Below are 26811 nucleotides of genomic sequence, written 5' to 3' on the forward strand. Positions count from 1 at the left end.
TGTAGTGTAGTATAGTATAGTATAGTATCGTATCGTATCGTATCGTATCGTATCGTATCGTATCGTATCGTATCGTATCGTATCGTATCGTATCGTATCGTATCGTGTCGTGTCGTGTCGTGTCGTGTAGTGTAGTGTAGTGTAGTGTAGTGTAGTATAGTATAGTATAGTATCGTATCGTATCGTATCGTATCGTATCGTATCGTATCGTATCGTATCGTATCGTGTAGTGTAGTATAGTATAGTATAGTATAGTATAGTGTAGTGTAGTGTAGTGTAGTGTAGTGTAGTGTAGTATACTATCGTATCGTATCGTATCGTATCATATCGCATTGCATAGTGTCATTATAGTATATGTTGCTTAAAATATTAGATAAAGTAGCACCATCTGAGCACCCTGATACACACACAGATATTACAGACTAATATTTAGCACATGAATCAGACTGTATTCAGCTCATCAACCAACCGACCAGCTGACAACATTCCATCTGTCACTCAGTGTGAGAGCAGCAGAGCAGCAACCTCTCGGCTCAGTCTAACAGCGAGCGCTCTCTGGAGGAGGAGGGCATCCCTCTTGCTTAACCAGCGCTTAATTGAATTACCCTCCCACTGTCGTGTTCTCACCCGAAGACCATCTGTCATAATCCAGTCTCCTGGAGGCAGCGAGCAGGGAGGAAACTCAGGAGAGCTTCTGAAACTTAACGACGGTGGACGATCTCTATGTCTGCACAGGTGAACAACTACAGTCTGGAGGAGGTTTCTCATGAGGAGGCTGTGGCCATTCTGAAGAACACGTCGGACGTGGTGTACCTGAAGGTGGGGAAGCCCACCAATGTCTACCTATCAGATCCCTATGGGCCTCCTGATATCACACACCGTAAGTCCTGACATGTTGTATTAGAACCAGGCAGCAGAGAGTATTGTTCAGTGAACTTAAAGCATGTTAAAGTGTACGTCACCTCCTGTTTATTACACGAGATCTGTGAGCACTTAACCCATATCTAAGAGCTTGACTGTCAGTCAGCACATCTCTTACAAATCCCCAAAACTGTAACAAGCTGCTTTAAGTAGTATTTGGCACACACAACCCCGGTTAATAAAAATGGTATGGCTCACGTATTAGCTAACTACTGCCCCCTTTAAGTGTCTAACAGATGGAGCAAAACGTGCATTAACCTTGAATTTTGAGGTCGTGCTTCTGTCTCCTTTTAGCTGTGGTTTGGTCTCCACCAGCTCCTGAGATAAGATTTGGTTCTGCTCCATGCTTGACATCTTTTAACGAGCTGGTCCTCTGACTGTCTGCTGTTTGGTGCTGGGCAGACTGGATATTTATCACAGCTTCCTGCAGCTGCTAGAATGGAGTTGATGAAAGTGCCTAGACTGAACATTGCAGTAAATATGAGTTCAAGCAGCTTGTTACGACCCACAGTCACATTTTAAAGTTACACAATAACTAATATTGATATAAATAATGACAATTTAGTGTCTCGTGATGAGTTATGATTTCCATAAATCCTAAAAGCTCAGTTATAGTGTTGTTTCACTTCACAACCTCTTTAACGAACCTTTGTTACAAAGTTATAAACATGTTATTCTCTCGCTTTTTCTTTGCACGCTGTATTTTTGAAATTTTACTCCACACAATTTTTTTCCCTTTTTTAACACTTATCAGTTAATTATTGCTAGTTTGAAATCAGAACTACGAAGCATGCAGGATCTTCTTGGCATCATATAAATGTGTCAGCTGTTCCTCCGTCTTCACTCTCTCTCACTCTTCCTCCACAGCTTTTCCTCCTGCCATGGAAAATCATATCTCTTCCCCCATCAACAGCGGCACTCTGGAGTACAAGTCTGCTCTGCCCCCCATCTCCCCCGGGAGTTACTCCCCCCTCCCTAAGCACTTACTGGGGGAAGAGGATATAAAAAGGTTGGATGGTTTTTCCTTCTTACGGTAATTACCTCCCTTCCTACTAGACGACAGGTAGACCCGTTGTCCACCCTGCTCCTTCTGTCCCTCTCGTCCTCACTGATTTATGTTTGTGTGGCACTTCACGAAGCCCTCAAAAAGAAAAGGTCGATGGTGTCACTATGTTTTTGTAAAACCCTGTTAATCCTAAAGTCTGTGTCCAACTTACTCGGCAGTGTTTTTCAAAGATAACCTAAAAAAATCAAGAGCTGCAAGCTGCTGATCACTTTTAATGAAATGAATATTCCTGACATAGATAGAGGGTGCTCAGAAATAGTCATTTGAAAAACACTTGTCTTCTGTGGTTCTGTATTTCTGTATTTCTGTCCTGGCTGTTGAATGTCTCTTTATGATTTCTTTGCGTTGTTGTATTGTTTAGTGTTTTTGTGACGCCTTCAAACCACTGGAGCATCAAGTCATCGCCGTCCAGTTGATCATAACAGCCTCAGCTGTTCTAGAGAGTCTCTATTGTGTTTGGTACCAGCTGCTGTTTGGAGAGGCTTTGGTCGGTTGGTTATCAGTAGATGCTGTGTTGTCATGGTAAAGGTTACCTCAGGTCGTGTCTCGGTACAACACGTTTGTGCAATAACAAGACTGAAATGTGATGTTAGATATGGAAACATTATTGTTATTTATCGACGAGACATCTGTAAAAAAAAGACAAATGTTGTTTTGCAGTTGCGGTTGTGTTTGTTGTGTATTTTGCTCGGATCACTTGAGTTTGTTAGAAAGAAAGATGGAATCTAATAATTATAGCTGCCTCACAGCTGAGTGAGTCTGCTGGGAGTCGGTTTGACGGATCATCTGTAAAGATAACATGTGCTCTCGTAGGCTGCTACAACATCCAGTTTGATGGAGGTGGTGCAGAAACACTAAAGTACTTCAGTTCCTGCATGTGCATATGTGTAAAGGTTTTCTATCCTTTCTTTTTTTTCAATCAAATTTGAAGTCTGCTGTATGTGAAGTACTTCCTGTCGCCTGTCCTGAGCTCTTCCTGTTCATTCACTTGCAGATGCTTCAAACTACAGACTCTACTTCCTTGTTTTGAGAGACTCGGAGGGCAGCGATGGTGACTCGCAGTCCTTCTTGAGTTTTCTTTGGTCATCAACAACCAAATACAAAAGATACCTGCACGTGTCCACTACATACACGGTCTACTTTACGACATAATTGTGAAATTCCCCATATAATCGCAGCTTTTTTGATTCTTAATGAACAGAGAAAATAAAAACAAAACTGAAAGAGCTCTAAAAGTTCCAGTTCATTCTCTGGAAGCGTCGTGCTGTCTGTTTCCCTTTCTCCTCGTTTCCGGACCCGTCGGGTGTTTCAGCCGCTGTGACAGCTGCTCCCCCATCTAAACAGCAGAAAGCTTAAGATGTCTTACCGGAGCGAGTCGCAGCCAAACTTGAGCAGCTCCCTCACACCTAATCCCAGAGCAAGCTGCCAGGAGGCTCAGGACCGAACGGCCCAATTTATTATCAAGTCACATCTAACAGTGAAGCTTTTTCTTATTCGGTCTGATCAGTGAATGTTCAATGTTCTCCTGCTGCTGGTCCAACATCAGCTTCAGGCTGTTTATTGGGTATATGTCAATAACAGACTGATGTAGATCTTTTAAGGACAGTGTGACTCAGGGGGTTCACTGTGTGTTGTTTCAGTCTGCAGTCTCTTCCCCCTTCTGTCCCTGAACATGACACATTTAGAGGAAGATCTGCTTCAGGCAGCGGGCCGGCCTGCTTGGATCTGGTGTCGAATGGTTAAAGGTCCACATGCATCCTTCATAGTTTTGCACAGACTCTGCATCCCAGTGTTAGCGTCGCCCAACACGATTGTGATTGGTTTCAATAATTACAAACAAACCAGAGCATTTCTTTCTGTTGCGTGCTGTAGCAGGAACTACACATGTTGTCATGTTCCAAATCAAAGATCAGTGCATGAATATTGCAGCAGTGATGACAGAAGCTCATCTCAGAAGATGACTGAAGGAGCCCCGTGTCCGGCTCCGTGGATGAAGGATTAGCCCTCCATTCTCTGTGGAGTTAAGAGGTTTACAGTTTGCTTTTGGCCCCGCGGTGCATTGCTAATAGCCTTTGAGATTACCACGTTGACTCAAAGTGTTGGAGGTTGCAGACGGACGGGAGCTCATCTCACTCCTGTTCTCGTGTTCTTCACTCAGAACGAACAGAGTGGAAACGACAGCCGAGTGAAACCTCACGATCTGTAGGAGACCACGATGTCTCTCAAGCAGCTTTCAGAACTGCACATGTACAAAGTCTAAATTAAGATACTAATAAACCAAGTGATGGACGAGTATTCTGCTGAATGAGAAATGATTCAAAGGTTGTTCTGACAGCTCAGACCTCTCTCACTTGTCTCTAAACATCCTGAACTTAGATGTATTCCTCATGTAGGTAGGTAGGGAGGTAGTTATTTACTTTATTAATCCCCGAGGGGAAATTTTTTTCGCTACAGCAGCATACAGAAGCAATAAGATAATAATAGAATAATATAAAAAAAATAATAGAATAGAATAGAATAGAATAGAATAGAATAGAATAGAATAGAATAGAATAATAGAAAAGCAATAAAATAGCAGTAAAAAATATAAAATGCACAGTATATACAGTACATTATATATCTATATATATTATATACAAACAAACCAAGAAACACAGTCAACAGTGTTATTGTTGTGTGATGGATTTTGCCAGAAGTGAGTTATTGTACAGACTTATTGCGGTCGGCAGGAATGATCTCCTGTATCTGGAACGATCTCCTGTATCTGGAACGATCTCCTGTATCTGGAATGATCTCCTGTATCTGGAACGATCTCCTGTATCAGGAATGATCTCCTGTATCTGGAATGATCTCCTGTATCTGGAACGATCTCCTGTATCAGGAATGATCTCCTGTATCAGGAATGATCTCCTGTATCTGGAATGATCTCCTGTATCTGGAACGATCTCCTGTATCAGGAATGATCTCCTGTATCAGGAATGATCTCCTGTATCTGGAATGATCTCCTGTATCTGGAACGATCTCCTGTATCAGGAACGATCTCCTGTATCTGTCCTTGTGACAGCAGAGCTGGAGGAGTCTTTTGGAGAACGTCCTCCTCTGTCCCTGCAGCAGGTGGTGGAGAGGGTGGTCAGGATTATCCAATATGGATAATAGTTTGTTCAGCGTCCTCCTCTCCACCACCTTTTCCAGACTGTCCAGTTTGTAGCCGATGATGGAGCCGGCCTTCTTAACCAGTTTGTTAAGTCTGTTGGTGTCACCGGCTCCAATGCTGCTCCCCCAGCAGACTACTAGAAGTACAATGCACTGGCCACAACAGACTGGGAGAACATCTCCAACATCTCGCTGCACACATTGAAGGATCGAAGTTTCCTCAAGAAAAAGAGTCGACTCATCACCTTCTTGTAGACAGCGTTGATGTTGGTCTTCCAGTTCAGTCTGTTGTCATGGAGACACCAGGTACTTGTACTCCTCAACCATGTCCACCTCCTCTCCCAGAACTCTCAGCGGTTGTGGAGCCGTCGTCTTCCTCCTGAAGTCGACCACCATCTTTCTGGTCTTGGCCACGTTCAGGAGCAGGTGATTCCTTCCCGCCCACTCCACAAAGTCCTCCACTACTGCCCTGTACTCCTCCTCCCGTCCATCCCTTATACACCGTCCACTGCAGAGTCATCAGAGAACTTCTGCAGATGTCTTGACTCTGAGTTGTACTGGAAGTCAGTGGTGTAGAAGGTGAACAGGAAGGAGACAGAACAGTTCCCTGAGGAGCTCCAGTACCACTGACCACCGTATCAGACAGCACACTGCCCAGACGGACAAACTGTGGTCTGCCTGTCAGGTAGTCATTGATCCAGGAGACGGTGGACGTGTCCACCCCCCTCCACCCCCCCACCACCCGCAGCTTCTCACTCAGCAGCAGTGGTTGGATGGTGTTGAATGCACTGGAGAAATCAAAGAAAGTGATTCTCACAGAGTCACCGGTTCCATCCAGGTGAGACTGAGCTCGTTGCAGCAGGTAGATGATGGCATCGTCCACTCCCACATGAGACTGGTACGCAAATTGTAGAGGGTCCAGAGAAGATTTCACCAGCGGCCTGAGGTGGGCCAAGACCAGCCTCTCCAGCACCTTCATCACATGAGATGTGAGGGCAACCGGTCGGTAGTCGTTGAGGCCAGATGGAGTCGTTTTCTTAGGGACAGGAACCAGGCAGGACGTCTTCCACAGCACCGGGACCTCCTCCTGCTTCAGGCTCAGGTTGAAGAGGTGTTGTAGGACCTCAGCCAGCTGGACGGCGCAGGTCTTCACGACCCCGGGGCTGATGCCGTCAGGTCTTCAGGACCCCGGGGCTGATGCCGTCAGGTCCTGCAGCCTTGCGCTGGTGGAGTCTCTCCAGCTGTCTCCTAACCTGGCCAGTCGTCACAGAGCGGGGGGTAGGGGGGGTGGGGGGGGGGTCATGGTGTCGATGGAGGAAGAGCCCTTTGAGATTGAGGGCTCTATGCAGTTCACCAGGGGGCGCAGAGGGGGGAGGGGGGAGGCAGCAGAGGTGTTTGGGAGGTGTGAGGTGTGGAGGAGACAGATGAGGGTGGTGAACTAAACCTGTTGAAGAAACAGTTTAGCTCATTGGACCTCTCCAGGTTCCCCCTGATTGTTCCTCTCCAGGTTCCCCCTGGTTGTTCCTCTCCAGGTTCCCCCTGGTTGTTCCTCTCCAGGTTCCCCCTGGTTGTTCCTCTCCACGTTCCCCCTGATTGTTCCTCTCCAGGTTCCCCCTGGTTGTCTCTCTCTCCCCTTGAACCCAGTAATCTCCTTCATACCGGTCCACACCTCCCTCACGTTGTTCTGCTGGAGTTTGGCCTCCAGCTTCCTCCTGTAGGAGTCCTTGCACTCCCTGAGCTTCTCCTTCAGGTGGCGCTGCACTCTCCTGAGCTCCTCCCTGTCCCCAGACCTGAAGGCTGCTTTCTTCTGATTAAGAAGAACTTTCAGGTCACTGGTGATCCACGGCTTGTTGTTGGGGAAGCAGTGTCCAGTCCGGGATGGTACGGTGGTGTGTTCACAGAATTTAATGTATTCTGTGATACAGTCCGCCCTGCTGTTGATGTCCTCCCCATGTGGTCCACACAGCACGTCCCAGTCCGTGGACTCAAAGCAGTCCTGCAGGGCGTCTTTAGCCTCCTGTGTCCAGTTCAATGTCCGGGCTACAGAAACGTTCCTTCACACACACGTGGTCGGGATTACACCACCTCTCGTTCACATAGACTGCAACCCCTCCACCTTTCTTCTTACCGCTCCGAACAACGTCTCCGTCCCCCCGAACAGTCCTGAAGCCGGGTACGGCCGTGCTGTGGTCCGGGAGATGTGAGTGCAGCCATGTCTCGGTGAAACACATGATGCTGCACTCCCGGTACTCTCTCTGGGTCTTTACCAGCGCCGAGCTCGTCCGTCTTGTTGGCCAACGACCTCACGTTCCCCATTAAGATCTCCGGTACCGCTGGTTTATATTTCCTCCTCTTCACCTTCATCTTAGCTCCAGCTCTGTAACCCCGCCGTCTTCTCCGAAGTTCAACGGGGATCTCAGGCCTCGCTCCGGGCAGCAGCAGTAGAGGTCTACGCAGCGCGATCAGCTGATCATGAGAGTAAACAATAACAGTGCCCCCAACCAGAAATGTGGAAAAATTACGGTCCATTACGGACCGTTAACTTAACACACGAGAGAAAGAAAAAAGAACAACTCCGAAGAGGAGAAAGGCTTAAAAAATACTAATAACAACACACTCGGGGAGGAGCTGCTGCAACAGGCTGCCGCTAGCGCGGCGCCATCTTACACAGAGAAAACAAAGGCCAAATAACCAGAACGGTATGGTTTAAGGTTTTCTGTTTTTGACAACTCACTTGCAATTAAATTCAATTATATGAAGTAAATGTAAAATGTTTCATATCAGTGTTTGTTATAAGGTATGAAGTGTAAATATTAGACACTGCCTGCTTTCTTAAACATCACTGTACTATAGTTAAAATCATCATCACACTTCTCTACAGAATCTATTCAAACAGACATGTGTCACTTTTATTTTCTCTTTAATTTCTGCATCACTTTGACTTTCTGGTTTGAAGATAAGTTTAGAAACAGACAAAGTTTCTGCAGTTACAAGTGTTTGACTCTAAAAACCGGACTAATTTAGAGGGTAATGAATATGAAAAAATGAAGCCTTCTCTGTCCCCCTGCAGACTGTGAACAGAACCTGCAGGTCGGTACAAGGTCACTGCATCGTGGTCTGATGTGGACTGACTGGCTGCCTGAGCTCAGCTCTGTTCAGGATGAATGATTCAGCAGAGTAACGAAGACCTCGCTGACTTCTGCATCTCACCAGCCCGTCATTACTGAGACTCAGAACAAGAGCAGAATCCAGGAATCAAAGAGTCGGTACCACTTGGTCCAATTAACATAATTTACATATTTCTGATATCTGACCTTTGACCTGACCCTGAAGTGTTCTCCCTCCTCGGTCTCTTATTATGTCTTTCTGAGGAAAAAACATACAAACAGATGAAATTAAATATTTATTCTCATTCATCTCTTGACTGAAGTGTGTCTCGTATCACCAGAATCAGGAGAGGAGAAATCCTTCCAATCTTCCATAGAGCTCTTTATTTGACCTTTTCTTTCTTGCGATGTTCCTTGTCAGGAGCTGCTGTGGAGTGTGATGCTGTTATCGTGTTGATATCAGGTAGCTGTAGGTCGGTCAGCCAGCAGGGACACAGACACTGGGTGGACATGTTTTTATGTTTAAACAGGATGAAAACACACACACACACACACACACACACACACACACACACACACACACACACACACACACACACACACACACACACACACACACACACACACACACACAGAGGATGAGGGAGAGTGTTGTGTTGAGGTTTGCTCAAGGCAAGGCCAAACAGTGACATCATGAGTCTATCGTGTGTGTGTGTGTGTGTGTGTGTGTGTGTGTGTGTGTGTGTGTGTGTGTGTGTGTGTGTGTGTGTGTGTGTGTGTGTGTGTGTGTGTGTGCGTGCGTGCGTGCGTGCGTGCGTGCAGGGGGCGATGCCCATAGTATACCCATCTACTCTAATCTTGTGTGTGATAGTGTGACGACCAGCCTTGCATAAAAACACTACACTACACACACACACACACACACACACACACACACACACAATTTCAAACACACACATGTAGAGTTTCCTCCTCTCCATCCTCACACTGCACTGCACGCTCCAGCTAGCACACACGAATCCTCGAGTGGAGGTACAGACACTGGATGTGAAACGACGGTGTGAATGTGCATCTGCAACAGGTCAGCAGTGCGTGTGTGTGTGTGTGTGTGTGTGTGTGTGTGTGTGTGTGTGTGTGTGTGTGTGTGTGTGTGCGTGCGTGCGTGCGTGCGCGCCTATGTGTGTGTGAGCTAACACACTGTGATGTCGTTGATGACTTCAAGAGTCCCAGACAGACACGGGACGCTCACTTCAGTGTGTGAAGGACATGTCTTCACTCCGTGTGCTGTTGTGTTGTTGGTGTGTGCAGCATGCCTCCAAGTGTTTCTGTGATCGGTGTCTTCATGTCTAAAAATGAACAGAGTACCTTTGAATTTAATAACCATGATAAAAGACAGTCATCAGTTATGTAGCAGTATGTATTGATATGTTTTCCATCCTATTAGAAACCCTTCGCTAGATGACGTGGAGGGACACAGGTTTGATTCTCAGCACTTCCAGATGAGGTGAGAGGTTTGATGCTCTCTGTCTCCTACTGCATGCTGCATGTTCATCATCACATGTTCATCATCACATGTTCATCATCACATGTTCATCATGGCATGTTCATCATCACATGTTCATCATCACATGTTCATCATGACATGTTCATCATCACATGTTCATCATCACATGTTCATCATCACATGTTCATCATGGCTTGTTCATCATCACATGTTCATCATCACATGTTCATCATCACATGTTCATCATGGCTTGTTCATCATCACATGTTCATCATGGCATGTTCATCATCACATGTTCATCATCACATGTTCATCATCACATGTTCATCATCACATGTTCATCATGGCTTGTTCATCATCACATGTTCATCATGGCATGTTCATCATCACATGTTCATCATCACATGTTCATCATCACATGTTCATCATGGCTTGTTCATCATCACATGTTCATCATGGCATGTTCATCATCACATGTTCATCATGGCATGTTTATCATCACATGTTCATCATGGCATGTTCATCACATGTTCATCATCACATGTTCATCATCACATGTTCATCATGACATGTTCATCATCACATGTTCATCATCACATGTTCATCATCACATGTTCATCATGGCTTGTTCATCATCACATGTTCATCATGGCATGTTCATCATCACATGTTCATCATCACATGTTCATCATCACATGTTCATCATGGCATGTTTATCATCACATGTTCATCATCACATGTTCATCATCACATGTTCATCATGGCTTGTTCATCATCACATGTTCATCATGGCATGTTCATCATCACATGTTCTTCATCACATGTTCTTCATCACATGTTCATCATGGCATATTCATCATCACATGTTCATCATCACATGTTCATCATGGCTTGTTCTTCATCACATGTTCATCATGACATGTTCATCATCACATGTTCATCATGGCATGTTCTTCATCACATGTTCTTCATCACATGTTCATCACATGTTCATCATGGCATGTTCATCATCACGTTCTTCATCACATGTTCATCATCACATGTTCATCATCACATGTTCTTCATCGCATGTTCATCATGGCATGTTCATCATCACATGTTCTTCATCACATGTTCATCATCACATGTTCATCATCACATGTTCATCATGTCGTGTTCATCATCACATGTTCATCATGGCATGCTCATCATCACATGTTCTTCATCACATGTTCATCATGGCATGTTCATCATCACATGTTCATCATGGCGTGTTCATCATGGCGTGTTCATCATCACATGTTCATCATGGCATGTTCATCATCACATGTTCATCATGGCATGTTCATCATCACATGTTTTTCATCACATGTTCTTCATCACATGTTCATCATCACATGTTCTTCATCACATGTTCTTCATCACATGTTCATCATCACATGTTCTTCATCACATGTTCGTCATGGCATGTTCATCATCACGTTCTTCATCACATGTTCATCATCACATGTTGATCATCACATGTTCATCATCACATGTTCTTCATCGCATGTTCATCATGGCATGTTCATCATCACATGTTCTTCATCACATGTTCATCATGACATGTTCATCATCACATGTTCATCATCACATGTTCTTCATCACATGTTCATCATCACATGTTCATCATCACATGTTCATCATGACATGTTCATCATGACATGTTCTTCATCACATGTTCATCATCGCATGTTCATCATCACATGTTCGTCATCACATGTTCATTATGGCATGTTCATCATCACATGTTCATCATCACATGTTCTTCATCACATGTTCATCATGGCATGTTCATCATCACATGTTCATCATCACATGTTCTTCATCACATGTTCATTATGGCATGTTCATCATCACATGTTCATCATCACATGTTCTTCATCACATGTTCATTATGGCATGTTCATCATCACATGTTCATCATCACATGTTCTTCATCACATGTTCATCATGGCATGTTCATCATCACATGTTCATCATCACATGTTCTTCATCACATGTTCATCATGACATGTTCATCATCACATGTTCATCATGACATGTTCATCATCACATGTTCGTCATCACATGTTCATCATGGCATGTTCATCATCACATGTTCTTCATCACATGTTCATCATCACATGTTCTTCATCACATGTTCATCATGACATGTTCATCATCACATGTTCATCATGACATGTTCATCATCACATGTTCGTCATCACATGTTCATCATCACATGTTCTTCATCGCATTGAGGCCTCTGTTTTCACTCAAAGCATCAGAAATGGTTTTATTCTCGTCCCGATCTGTGTGTCACCTGCCGACACCCGAGTTTCTCCTGTTTTCTCCTGTTTTGTTGTTTTCCTCCAGCGTGCTGGCTCCGACCGTCTCTCACAGCTTCAGTTTTATTTGCGTCTGCTCAGCTACTCTGACCAATCAGCGACCAGCGTCGGTGGTTAACCGTGTTTGTCCCGCCCCTCCTTCACTGTGATTGGGCGGCTGAAGACAGTGGCAAGCTCACTGCTAATATTTTTCAACTCTCGCAACCAGAAAGAAAGCGTTCAGGGCAGAATAAAGACCCAGCACTTTGTCAAGCTGCTGACATTCATTAAAAACAAATACGCTGTACTCAGGAAAAAACACCTTGGTGGGTAGTTGCAGCGTGTCGGCCGGTTTCGAAGCATGCTGATTGGTTAATATTATCCGAAGGTCTACGCCCAGTCGGATTGAGCGACTGCAAACGGTTCTCTGTGGAGGGTGACAGACCAACATATTCACACTTTGAAATGGATTCAGGTTCTTTTGCAGGCTACTTGTTCTTCAGACACAGAACCACATGTTTTGTATATTTGTCTGATGTTACTGAAGTTGCCAGATTGTCTATGAAACACAACGTAGACACACAGTCCTCCCACTCACAACACGACCCGATTCAAACAGCTGATCTCTGTGTAGCGGCGACTCGTTTATTGTGACAGATATTGTGTTGCTTCAAACTTTCTCTCATTTTACGTTTTATTTATCTGAAATCACAGCCGTTGTTTTTAAATTATGATTTTATCAGACGACGTCGTGGTTATGAAATCAGTGCAGAGCAGCAGCTTGGAAATGTAACGTGTCGTCTGAATGGGTCACATTCAGGCACCGTTTCATTCTCGTCCTGTTTAACATGATAACAGTTACATTAGGATCTACCACATATCACATGAAACGCTACGACGTGACCTTTCCAACCATGTTAGCTCCTCGTCTGAGCGACGAAAATATTGATGATAAAAAAGTTTAGAAATGTCTGCAGATTTAGTCCAAAATCAATATAATACACATTCCTAGTCACAGATTTGTATTTCACAGTAATATCTGCATTGTTGTATTAAACTCAAACCAAAGAAAAAGTATTTGCATGTTGAACCGATAGTGGAGTTATTATCACACATGTAACTTGCACACGTCTGCCCTGAGCAGTGACTGACAGGTTCAGGGCCCAGCTGGCCGTACCTTCGCTGCATTTCATTCCCTTCTTCTTTTCAGAATCATTTCTCATCAGTCTCCACTGCTGCTGTCAAATAAAGTCATAAAATGTCTTGAAAATATAACTGGGATACTGTTTAAAATGTAAATAAAAACAGAATCATATAATAGTAGATATTCTTGATCTGAAAACATGAGCTCTCTTATTCAGAGTGGTTTGTAGATTTAGATACAGCCACCCCTGCTCTTACTGGAGTCCTTCCTTTAGTCTGTACCGTGTATCAATAATAATCCCTCATTCATTAGAAAAGAAGATTCAAGAAGACCTGTTTTTGGGGGCGTGTCCGTTTGATTGACAGGCCTGTGGTGCACTCAGGTTACAGCTATCGGTGGGCGGGATGTATCAGATCAGATCGGTCAGATCCACCGCTGGCTCCTCCCCCAGCTCGTCCAAATATGGTCACTTCCTGCTCCAAACCGCTCCGAACTAACAAAGATGGTGACGGACAGAATCTGAACTGGAGGATTCATAACGTTCACAAACCAACGATGACATCACTGATGGATGATGACATGACTGATGGTTGATGGTTGATGTGGATGCACCGCCATCTTAAATACATGTTTCTAAAGTATGTTGAATCTAAACTTTAAAATCAAATCAATTGTAAAATAAATAAAAAACATGTTATTGAAACTAAAATTGTGCGAAAGCTGAGGAGGTAGAATACTTTCTGATGTGACAAAACATTAAATATATCTATCAAATCTGGACCTATGCAGTCGTACCACCAAAAATGTGTTTAACTCCAACAGAAGTAGTGACTTTAAAAGCTCTTTGATCAATTTGCTGCTTAAATTTTCGCAATAGAAATACATTTTCATAAAACTCATAACTGGCAGTGTCCTGTCAGTCTGTTGGTCATCACGCCTTCAAACTTTTCAAACGAACTATTGCAGATTCTGTGAGGCTAAATGTTGGTGAATCAGATTTTCTTCTTGAGATATGAAGCATGCCAACTCTGACTTCTGTGTTTCCACCAGTGAAACCTCCATTCACACCGTCCGCCATCACTTTGTCCTCCTCCTCCTGTCGTCTCATTCTGCTTCATTTTTTATTATCTTCCATCCTTCATCTGTGTTCCTCTTCCTCACCTGTGTCCCCCCCCCCCTCCTCCACCTGTGTTCACTAACCTCTCTGCTCTTGTCTCTCACTCCACTGTAGGCCTCCTGAGCCAGTTTACAGCACTGTGAACAAACTATGTGACAAAGCGCCCTCCCCTCGACACTATTCCCCCGTGGAGTGCGACAAAAGCCTCCTCCACTCCACTCCCCTCTCTAACTATCACTTAAGCCTGTTTCCTGACTTGGACTTCACCAGGTACTCTTCACCACCACCTTCAGCACCACCGTGTGAATGTTTCGCATCGTCTCATGGTTTCATGTCATGCATTCAGCTGCATGCTCCTCTCCCCTCGGTAGTGCTTCTCTTCATGCAGCATGGCTGTCGGCTGGTCACCGTGTTCCTCCTGCACAGACAGATTCACGACTGTAGATCAAGGAACCCAGTTGTAACAGAAAAATGTGGTGGAACAAGGTGGAGCATGTAAGAACTGACACCAGCTGCTGAATGGAGTTTGCATTCACCTTCCCAGCTGAAGCATGTACTGCACATGTAATATGTATGTATGGAACGTACAGTAGGTGATTTTTTTTTTCCTCCTTGCATGACACTATGAGCAGCTTTCCATCCTGTTCGTTCTTCTCCCTCCATCCTTACTCGTCCGTCCTGCAGCCCAGGACACAGATAAGTTTGGTCATGTTTGATTGAACATGAAAACATTTTTGCATTATTTTTCTTATGATAGATATGGAATTTCATCTCTGCTCATTCGGGAAAATTTGGTTCAAATATTTTTCCTGCTCAGCTGCTGAATCATGACTTTCATTTCTTCAATATCACCCTGAGCCTGACAACAATCACACTTCAGTAGCCTTTCACAACTTATAGATTTTATATTGTGCATCATAACTTTTCTTGTACCATCATGTTTGTTTGGTTGTAATGAACAGATCTGCAGTACATCTGTAATCAGTGTTAGAACAGTGGTCATAAGATTTGGCCTTTTTTCTTTAAAAAGTATTCATCATTTCTAAACACCACAGACTATTTGAAGTTTGTATCATCACTGCAGTGACGCTGGTGAATTCAAGCCTTCATCCACCCGTCTCTCTCTCTCACTCCCCTGATAGGTGGAGCTCAGATATGAGGAGGAGTCATGAGTGATGTTAGCCAAATGGAAATCATCCTAATGTTTGATTCGATGCTAAATTGTTTCTTCCCAGCTTCCCCTTTTATAACCTTCTGCTTTATAACATGTATTAAAAACGGTCTGATTTAGAGTACAATTATGCTGTTATGTACTCTAGAAAACGTAACATAATATTTCACTATATGCTTTTTGTTGTTGAACTTCAGCCTTGTTCAGCTGATATCAGGTTTGAGTGCTGTTATCGTAATAGATTATTTTTAGTATTTGAGTTATACGTGCATAGTTCCTACGACTGATCAGATATAGATTGAATCACAGGTACAGTGAGGGTCATGAAAAAGGGGCCTGTACTGACAGCTTTCAGACAATATTCCTCTTAAATGATATTTTATTGAATCACTATGTGAAACAGGTGTAACATACTATCTGCTAGCAGTCTGCTAATATATGACAAACTGCAGGTTTATAAACTGGTGCAAACAGAATCTTTACTGTTGTAGAAATGCAGCGTGATGGGAGGGGCATGTGTTGATGGTTCAGCAGTGATGTAACCATAGCATGTGCATGTTAGGAACGGGGATTTAATTATCCCGGAGAGGAAACTGCATGTTTTTTCTTGGAAATACAACCAGTTTAATACAGAATAATATCTGTCCAACTACGTCTGAAGGATCATTATTCTGTTTTAATGTAGTTCGGTGTAGTTTGTGGATACATACACGAGGCATCTCTGTACAGTACAGATATAAGAACAAAGTGAAGTTAAACCACTAAAGTTAATTTGTTCTTTAAATATTGTTTTATTAACGTTTATGTAGGAATCAGGGTGAAGGCCTGAATGGATGCAGAAACAGTCGATTGATGGAGGCTGATTTTATTCTGCATATTTCCAAAGATAGAATTTACAGTCACGATCTTCTCACAAACTACACATTATTATATTTAGATCAGGATTATAGTATTGGATCATTTAGTCAAATTTAAACCAAAGCGAAGGCAGAAACTCTGTTTTCAAATGATCGTGAAAGAATGAGACCATTTGTGTGGAATAAAGCAGCAGGTGGACACAATCAGTTCACCTGAAAATTAAGAAAAATGCTCAACAGTTTTTTTTTAGAAAGCCCAAAAATGGCGTTGTGTCCAGTGAAGTGGCTCGTGTAGTTAATACTTTCACCAGCAGAGGGCAATGTGCTACCTACACGTCCCCTACAAGGATAATGTTTCTGCTTTTAGACAGGTTAAAAGGTTTTCATTAAAAACATGCATGTATTTCATGTTTTAAAATGAGAGAAAATAACTTCTGTCATCAAACAGCAGGTTTCACTCCAGTCAGTCGGACTGTAAACACTGCAGCTACTAATTCAGGCTGAAACAACAATAAATATTCACGTGTGAACTTCAGCATCTCAGTTTGTACCTCAAAAATATTACTACACTACTATACTGTAGACAGCTAGTGTCCTTCAGTGGACACTTGTACATGTCCATGCATGTCTCCTAGTGAGTGTGCATGTGTGCGAGAGAGACAGAGACCATGTGTGTGTGTGTGTGTGTGTGTGTGTGTGTGTGTGTGTGTGTGTGTGTGTGTGTGTGTGTGTGTGTGTGCGCGTGCGAACATGTGACAAGGTTCCTTTTCCGTCATAACTGAATTGGGGACAAGTGATCCTAAGTAGAGCACCGTCCCCCTGTGGAGCTCCGGCACTCTTTCAGCTGCGTTGGCTGAGCAGAGCTGCACTGAGGCTGTGGACGCACCGAGCGCTTGTTGTCCACCTCTCTGTCCTCTGTCCTCTATCCTCCGGCCTCCATCACCCCCAAGCTGAAGATGCAGAGACCCTCCGACTCCCCCGAGCTGATGTACTATCTGAACTGTCTGTACAGGGAACCCAGGAAGGTCGTGCTCCACAAGGGCTCCACGGGCCTGGGCTTCAACATCGTGGGCGGTGAGGATGGCGAGGGCATCTTCGTCTCCTTCATCCTGGCAGGAGGCCCCGCAGACTTGAGCGGTGAGCTGAGGCGAGGCGACCAGATCTTATCGGTGAGTGAACCAGAGCCACATCACACACACCCAGCCATGTTGGAAAACAAATGGAGAGACATTATGATTCATGCTTCTTTTGAAAAAGGTTTTATTACTCAAAATACAGACTGCTTACTAACAAATGAAATCTGATCTCTCTTTACTGTTGCATGCTGAAAGTGATTTTAAAAAGATGTAAACCAGTCAAACAGGTTTCTCTCTCTGTAAGTACAGATCTGCTTTTAAAATGGCCAGCATATTAATAGTGTTATAGTTCTGCTGGCCTAGATTCGTTTTCAGAGACAAACACTCACATCCTGGTCTTTTCTCCCCCTCAATGACGGAGTGGTAGTTACTCGTAAGTTTATTTTATCAAGGTCATGTTAGATGTTATGGTTCTCAGCTGCAAAACCTGAGTTAGTCTGTTTCCTTTTTCATCTTTAATGCTGTTATTAAAGATCCATTGAAAAATAACTGGTTGTATAAATTACAGGTGACCTCTAGAAATAATTCTTTACATATTGTGTCAACAGTCTAGTTGTGGTCAGGGCGGTCTGACAGACCATCAGGCGGACCAAGGCATTTATTAACTGACTGTTGTCGGTTATACTGAGATGTATCAGTCCTGATTTGTGGCCGGATGCAGGAGTTTACTGTGTGTGGTATTTATACTGACTCCTCAACTTCTGCTTGAAGACAAAACAAATTATATCCAGTTATGAAAAGTACAGACAGTCCTTACCATGGAGATCTCAACTTGGTTATTTTGTTTAAAAAAGAAACCTGAAAACAAGTGCAGCACTAAGTTGAATACTGATCAAAAACATATATTTTATTTGTTTACTGTTATTTTGGGAAAAAATATGAATAATTGTAGTAATAATTTAAAAAAAACAACACATTGACTGGATGCATGCAAATTATTTTTCATAATGCTATACCTGATCAATAATCACACATACTTTAATAAAGGCATATATTTTCCAGATTTGATCAAACTTGAAGTGTGAAACACCAATATTTAGATGCTCAGTATTAAATGACTCAGATTGGTAGAACGATGGAGACATCGCTCCGACAGTCAGCTGTGACCTGGTTCATTAACGTGACACAGTTTCTCTCTGAATCAGTAGAACTGGATTAATTAGTTGGTTCATCAACCTGATAAATCAGAAACAACTGTGATAATCAGTTAACCCTTGTGTTGTCCTTGGGTCAAAATGACCCGCAGCTGTGTTCAACCAAGTGTTATGTGGTGGGTGTTTTTCCAGGACCCAAATGCAAGCTCACAGACTCGAGATACAAGTTCCAAAGTACAGTCTTTATTTGTAATAAACAAAAAACAAAAACTACAAACCAAAAGGTGGCACCTCTCGTGTCCACTTTACGTCCAGTCGGGAGGGCAACTCGACCGACAGCTCCAGGGGGACACGGGTAACAGGGCAGCCGGCAGACCAGCGGAAGGGACGGCGTCAACAATCTTCCAAGCCGGGAGGGCAACTCCACCGACTGGTGATTTTGACCTGGAATATCCACAGGAGGCACAGAGGCCGGAGGAACGGGAACAGGTACAGGACTGACGGAGAGCTGACGGGGAGCAGACGGAAGACGGACGGGGAGCAGACAGAGGACGGACGGGTGGCTAAACAAAAATGCACCGACAACCAGAGTTGTGCAGGGGCAGGTTACATATAGTCTGGGGAGGTGATCAGGGAGATGCAGTACACCTGCAGGTGGTGATCAGGGGTGAGTGGCTGCAGCTGCTGGGACCGGTGAGGGGCGTGGCCACGGGAGGTGAGGGGCGTGGCCACAGACAAAGACAGGGGACACAGGAGGAGAGGTGATCGGGGGCAAAACGGAGGAAAAAACTGGACTCCTGACAGTACCCCCCCCCCCCCTCAAAGGGAGCCTCTCGGCGACCAAAACTGGACCGGACCGGGTGGGAGGAGGGGGAACCGGAGGAGGGACAGAGGACCACACCAACACAAGACAGGAAACCTAGGTGGACGGAAGAAAGCCACGGGGCAGGACAGGTTCAGGGGATCTCTCCGGAGGACGGCCACGGGGCAGGACGGCCTGGGGTGACCACTGCGGAGGACAGCCACGGGGCAGGACGGCCTGGGGTGACCGCTGCGGAGGACGCCCACGGGGCAGGACGGGTTCGGGGGACCTCTCTGGAGGACGATGACGAGGCGGGGCGACGACCGCGTCGGAGGCAACAGGAGCCGGAGGCGGGGCGACGACCTCACAGGAGGACGGAGCAGGAGTCAGGCACTTGTGGGCCAACGCCCAGGCCCGGATGGCGTCTGGATCGCTCGCCGGCGCTGCGGGGGTAGAGAGTCCGTAGTGGCGACCGACGGGGCTGTAGGCTCGCTCGTAGCGACGGACTGGACTGTAGGCTTGCGCGTGGTGACTGACGGCTACACGTCCAGAGATCAAGGGTGCAGCAGGACCGGATGGCCGGTGACCCCGGCGTCGCCGCCTCCTTCTGGGGGGGTCCCAGAAGGCCAGGCGGGTTCCCTCGAACCCAGTCCGGGGTTCAGCAGAAACAGTGTCATTCCGGCGGGCCTGACTGGAAAAATACTGAAATAAAGTCATGTATCCTGGATTCGAGTCTGTGGCTGCTGGGTCCTTCCTTGGTTGGTTCATTCTGTTATGTGGTGGGGTGTTTTTCCAGGACCCAAATGCAAGCTCACAGACTCGAGGTATAAGTTCCAAAGTACAGTCTTTATTTGTAATAAACAAAAACCAAAAACTACAAACCAAAAGGTGGCACCTCTCGTGTCCACTTACTTCCAGTCGGGAGGGCAACTCAACCGACAGCTCCAGGGGGACACGGGTAACAGGGCAGCCGGCAGACCAGCGGAAGGGACGGCGTCAACAATCTTCCAAGCCGGGAGGGCAACTCCACCGACTGGTGATTTTGACGGGGATATCCGCAGGAGACACAGAGGCCGGAGGAACGGGAACAGGAACAGGACTGACGGAGAGCTGACGGGGAGCAGACAGAAGACGGACGGAGAGCAGACAGAGGACGGACGGGTGGCTAACAAAAATGCACCGACAACCAGAGTTGTGCAGGGGTAGGTTACATATAGTCTGGGGAGGTGATCAGGGAGATGCAGTACACCTGCAGGTGGTGATCAGGGGTGAGTGGCTGCAGCTGCTGGGACCGGTGAGGGGCGTGGCCACGGGAGGTGAGGGGCGTGGCCACAGACAAAGACAGGGGACACAGGAGGAGAGGTGATCGGGGGCAAAATGGAGGAAAAAACTGGACTCCTGACACCAAATTCTATTTTATTTCTATATTTGTATATGTTTTGGGATCATTGGTCATCATTCTTTAAAGAAACCCTCACAGCCTTCTTGTCACCAATGATCCCAAAAAATATGAAAATAAAATAGAACTTGGTTGAACACAGCTGCGGGTCATTTTGACCCAAGGACAACACAAGGGTTAAATAAGTTTTAGCTGCTTTGGTCAAATGAAATATGTCCCACAGTTGGTTGGACAAAACGAGCCATTTAACCCATCACCTTAAATTCTGTAAAACCTTTTTATTTTCTGACATTTTGATTGAAATAAAACATCAAAAAGTCAAACAATCAGTCAGTCAGTGATGAAAACTAGCGTTAAACTGAAGTAACATTTGGAGTACAAACATTCAGAGCGATGCCACTCTGATCTGTGAAGAGAGTTGGGAAGACGTCAGTATTCAAACATGCAACAGTCAGCATCTCCACCACCTCCACCATCTCTACCATCTCCACCATCTCTACCATCTCTACCATCTCCACCATCTCCACCATCTCTACCATCTCCACCATTTCAACCATCTCCACCATCTCCACCATGTCCACCATTTCCACCACGTCCACCGTCTCCACCGTCTCTACCATCTCCACCGTCTCCACCATCTCCACCATGTCAACCATCTCTACCATGTCCACCATGTCCACCATGTCCACCATCTCTACCATCTCCACCATCTCCACCATCTCTACCATCTCCACCATCTCCACCATTTCTACCATCCCCACCATCTCCACCATCTCTACCATCTCTAGCATCTCCACCATGTCCACCATGTCCACCATCTCCACCATCTTCACCATCTCTACCAACTTCACCATCTCCACCATCTCCACCATCTCCACCATCTCTAACATCTCCACCATGTCCACCATCTCCACCATCTCTACCATCTCTACCATCTCTACCATCTCTACCATCTCCACCATCTCCACCATCTTCACCATCTCTACCAACTTCACCATCTCCACCATGTCCACCATCTCCACCATCTCTAACATCTCCACCATCTCCACCATGTCCACCATCTCCACCATCTCTACCATCTCTACCATCTCTACCATCTCTACCATCTCCACCACCTCCACCATTTCTACCATCTCCACCATCTCCACCATGTCCACCATTTCCACCATGTCCACCGTCTCCACCGTCTCCACCGTCTCTACCGTCTCCACCGTCTCCACCATCTCCACCATGTCCACCATCTCTACCATGTCCACCATGTCCACCATCTCTACCATCTCCACCATCTCCACCATCTTCACCATCTCTACCAACTTCACCATCTCCACCATCTCCACCATCTCTAACATCTCCACCATCTCCACTATGTCCACCATCTCCACCATCTCTACCATCTCTACCATCTCCACCATCTCTACCATCTCTACCATCTCCACCATCTCCACCATCTCTGCCATTTCTACCATCCCCACCATCTCCACCATCTCCACCATCTCCACCATCTCTACCATCTCCACCATGTCCACCATGTCCACCATCTCCACCATCTCCACCATCTCTAACATCTCCACCATCTCCACCATGTCCACCATCTCCACCATCTCCACCATCTCTACCATCTCCACCATCTCCACCATCTCTACCATCTCCACCATCTCTACCATCTCCACCATCTCCACCATCTCCAGACCGTCTCCGGTCACGACTCCGCACTTCTAGTTTAACTGATGGCTTTTCAGGCTTTTTTGTAGCTGGATATAATTTGAAGTATTTTAAAAGATGAATGAAGGTAGTGATAGTGAATTATTTACGGTAACAGTTGCATTTTTAGTCGTGTTGAAACGGTGACAACATAAAAATGGAGAATCTGAAACTGGAACAACAGATCTCTCCTCTTCAGTTTTTCCCTGAATCTTTGGTTTGAACCGGCGTCAGCAAACAAGACATGTTTTATAAATGCTCTGGTGTGGTTTGCAAATACAAAACACCATGAACTGTGACCGTGTTGAAGATGTTCTCACAAATGTACTACTGTTTACTTCCACAACAGCAGGTGGTGCTATGAGTCAGGTTAAAATCACAGGGAACCTCCACCTGCCTGCTGAGGACGGCGTTCCTCTCCTGTAACTGTGCACAGCTAAAGTGGAAACTACCAGATGTTGGTATAATTTTTAAGGCAAAGTTCTTCTTGAAAACGATGTAATGTTCTTTTTGTTTTTCACCAGTAATGATAAATGATCTGAAGTCTGTAGTTTAGGGATGATTAGACTCATAGATTGAAAAGTCTTGATATGTTCTTGATGGAACATTTCAGACAGTTAGAGAAAAGAGTTTCAAACATGGACCACTTAATGAATGTCAAATTAAATCAATTAGGTCAAAGTTGACAAAATAAAGTTTGCTGACAGTTTAGATCAGAGTAAGTTAGGTCATCATCAGATGTCTTAAGTTCAAAATGTTGAGACGAAATGGACTAAATATGTATCAAACCATTTGATTTACGCATCAGCAGAAATAAAGTTGTGCAGCTGTTTTTGATTTGACTTCATTCATATTAAGTGTTATATGTTTGATATTCACAGTCAAGCCAGAAACGCCCAAAAACATGATGTCATTACCACTCGGTAGACGTACACGAGTGTTGATGTTTCATTTGGCTGAGTGGATTTATTATACGGGTCATAACCAATCGTCATCCATCAGTGAGGTCATCAACCATCAGTGATGTCATCATCCATCAGTGATGTCATCGTTGGTTTGTGAACGTTATGAAGCCTCCAGTTCACATTTTATTGAATGATATACAGAAAACTTGTGGAGACATTTTATTCACTTTGGATTTGATGAGAGAAGTTGAATGGGAGTCTATGGAGCCGGAGGCTTTTTGGAGCCGACCTCTAGTGGCACTCGCTGGTATTGCAGCTGAAGACACTTCTGGATCGGAACCATTTTACAGACCTGGAAGCTACGAACACTTTTATAAACGGTCTGTGATTTTATATCCAGTCTGTGGTTTATATTCCAGTCTGTAGTTTTATATCTAGTCTGTAGTTTTATATCCAGTCTGTGTTTTATATCCAGTCTGTAGTTTTATATCCAGTCTGTAGTTTTATATCCAGTCTGTGTTTTATATCCAGTCTGTGTTTTATATCCAGTCTGTGTTTTATATCCAGTCTGTAGTTTTATATCCAGTCTGTGGTTTTATATCCAGTCTGTAGTTTTATTTCCAGTCTGTGGTTTATATCCACTCTGTGCTCTCAACAGGCAGAAAGCAGACATGTTTCAATTTACTTACAGCGCCACCTGCTGTTGTGGAGGACACGTATGAGAAAATCTTCAATATAATGACAGCAGAGTTTGTACCAAAAGTCACGATATATTTTTGCCTTTGTTGGATTTGTTTTGTGTTTTATAACAACATATTGCATTTGTTTGTGAAACATGATGTACTATTTATAATGTTAAATTTGTATTTACAAAACAGAATGCATTAGTTTGTTGATGGGGGTTAGTATTTCGAAACCACACTGTGTCCGTTGGTGAATCGTAGGACATTTGAAAACACGTTTTATTTTGTTTGTTCAGTTTTGGCAGGAAATGACCTCCATAAGGATGATGTAGTAATATTTGACCTGGGAACCTCTTTGTTATGATAAAAAAAAAGCAACCAGGTATCACTGCTAAACAGGAAATAGATACATCGGTCCACGACCGCAAAACGTGAAATAGCCACGCTTTGTGTAGGTGTGACTGTTCCACGTTTTCCAGTAGTGGATGAAAATGAAACCGACTGCATGTGTAGAGCCTCGGGATTTACAGGAAAATGAAAGTTATAGTTAAAACACATGGTTCAACGTTGCCAGGCCAACCCTCCTGCTTCATGATAACGCCAAAAAAATGTCCTTTATTGCCTCTGTTGGGTGACCTTGGTCACATGATCTCCCGTGGCATTTACATGCGTTTAAGTTTCACGCTTTCAAAATGTGTAACTCACACCTCGACAGGCCAAGGCAGGGCTATTTTACACTTTCTGTACAATGTGTTGGTATTATTAAAAAAATATATTTAATGACCTTTAAATACACATCCACCATATAGAGGTCGCCAGATTTACTCTGTAGATGATGTTATCATTCCACAGAAGATATCTGAGCTTCTCAAAAACATCTCTAAAAACTGCTTCTTTAAAAGAAGGAGAACATGTCCTGCATTGTTTGGTGAAAGTATTCAGGAGTCTCCAGAACAACAAAAATCAGTGTGTGACTTCCTGAGATGATGCAGTGACTGCAGAGTGGGCGGTCGCTGGCAGAAACTGATTATTCTGCCTCATTACAGCTAACTGATGCTTTTCCTCCCACACTGATTCCACGCTGCTCAACACATTAGAGTCTTGCTTCACTGTGGTGTTGTACACACTGTTAAATCAACATGGCACCATGTGGACCTCAGACTGAGGCAGGTAACGCTCTGACAGGGGCAGGCTTTTAAAGGCCACTGCATCTACACACACACACACCACACACACACACACACACCTACATACACACCACACACACACACACACACACACACACACCTACATACACACCACACACACACACACACACACACACACCTACATACACACCACACACACACACCTACATACACACCACACACACACACACACACACACCTACATACACACCACACACACACACACACACCTACATACACACCACACACACACACACCTCCACACACCTCCACACACACACACACCTCCATACACCTCCACACACACACACACCTCCACACACACACACACACCTCCACACACACACCTACATACACACCACACACACACACACACACACACCTACATACACACACACACACACACACACACACACACACACACACCTACATACATACACACACACCTACATACACCACACACACACACACACACACACCTACATACACACCACACACACACACACACACACACACCTACATACACACCACACACACACACACACACACCTACATACACACCACACACACACACCTACATACACACCACACACACACACACACACACCTACATACACACCACACACACACACACCTACATACATACACACACACCTACATACACACACCACACACACACACACACCTACATACACACCACACACACACACACACACACCTACATACACACCACACACACACACCTACATACACACCACACACACACACACACACACACCTACATACACACCACACACACCTACATACATACATACACACCTACATACACACCACACACCACACACACACACACACCTACATACACACCACACACACACACACACACCTACATACACACCACACACACACACACACACACACCTACATACACACCACACACACACACCTACATACACACCACACACACACACACACACACACACACCTACATACACACCACACACACCTACATACATACATACACACCACACACACCTACATACATACATACACACCACACACACACACACCTCCACACACCTCCACACACACACACACACCTCCATACACCTCCACACACACACACACCTCCACACACCTCCACACACACACACACACCTCCATACACCTCCACACACACCTCCACACACACACACTGCTCATCTTTCTCCACCTCCACCTGGAGCTCCTGGAGATCAACAGTGTTTGTGTGTCTGAGGTGTTAAACTGAGTCTTGTGGAGGTCGATCTGGTTTCAGCAGCCGCTGTGTGATTAACTGAGAAAGTGTCTGTTGTGTTTTAAGAAATGATACAAAAAAATATAGTTTGCTTGTGTCCTTAAACACATTTATTTTCACCAATAAAATATTTTATTAATGTGTAACAACAACATTGCATCCACTCAGTATTATGTTAACATCAATTGCACATCTACCAAAGTGTTTGTTTTACCGTCGTTAACATGTCCATGTGGTGTTTTATCTGCGAGAAGACGTGGC

General features: G+C 44.7%; 1 protein-coding gene across 17 annotated transcripts in view; it reads left to right on the forward strand.

Moving 5' to 3' along the window:
• The window catches only part of dlg2 (discs, large homolog 2 (Drosophila)), a 287216-nt gene that overhangs the window by 235733 nt on the left and 24672 nt on the right, over positions 1 to 26811 (forward strand). For 13 of the 17 annotated variants that reach the window (XR_011179035.1, XM_069165092.1, XM_069165091.1 and 10 more), the window contains 5 exons: positions 736 to 880; positions 1789 to 1954; positions 9692 to 9751; positions 14454 to 14609; positions 17380 to 17536. Coding sequence is in view for 16 of the 17 variants with exons in the window: in XM_069165092.1 (XP_069021193.1) it covers positions 736 to 880; positions 1789 to 1954; positions 9692 to 9751; positions 14454 to 14609; positions 17380 to 17536 (684 nt within the window). In the remaining variant the exon portion in view is untranslated. The remainder of the gene's footprint in view (positions 1 to 735; positions 881 to 1788; positions 1955 to 9691; positions 9752 to 14453; positions 14610 to 17379; positions 17537 to 26811) is intronic. The other 4 variants (XM_069165094.1, XM_069165097.1, XM_069165099.1 and 1 more) reach the window with 4 other exon arrangements.

Source organism: Embiotoca jacksoni, unplaced genomic scaffold (genome assembly GCF_022577435.1).
Source record: "Embiotoca jacksoni isolate LCO1_2020_lvr unplaced genomic scaffold, fEmbJac1.0.p SCAF_33, whole genome shotgun sequence".
NCBI lineage: Eukaryota > Metazoa > Chordata > Actinopteri > Embiotocidae > Embiotoca > Embiotoca jacksoni.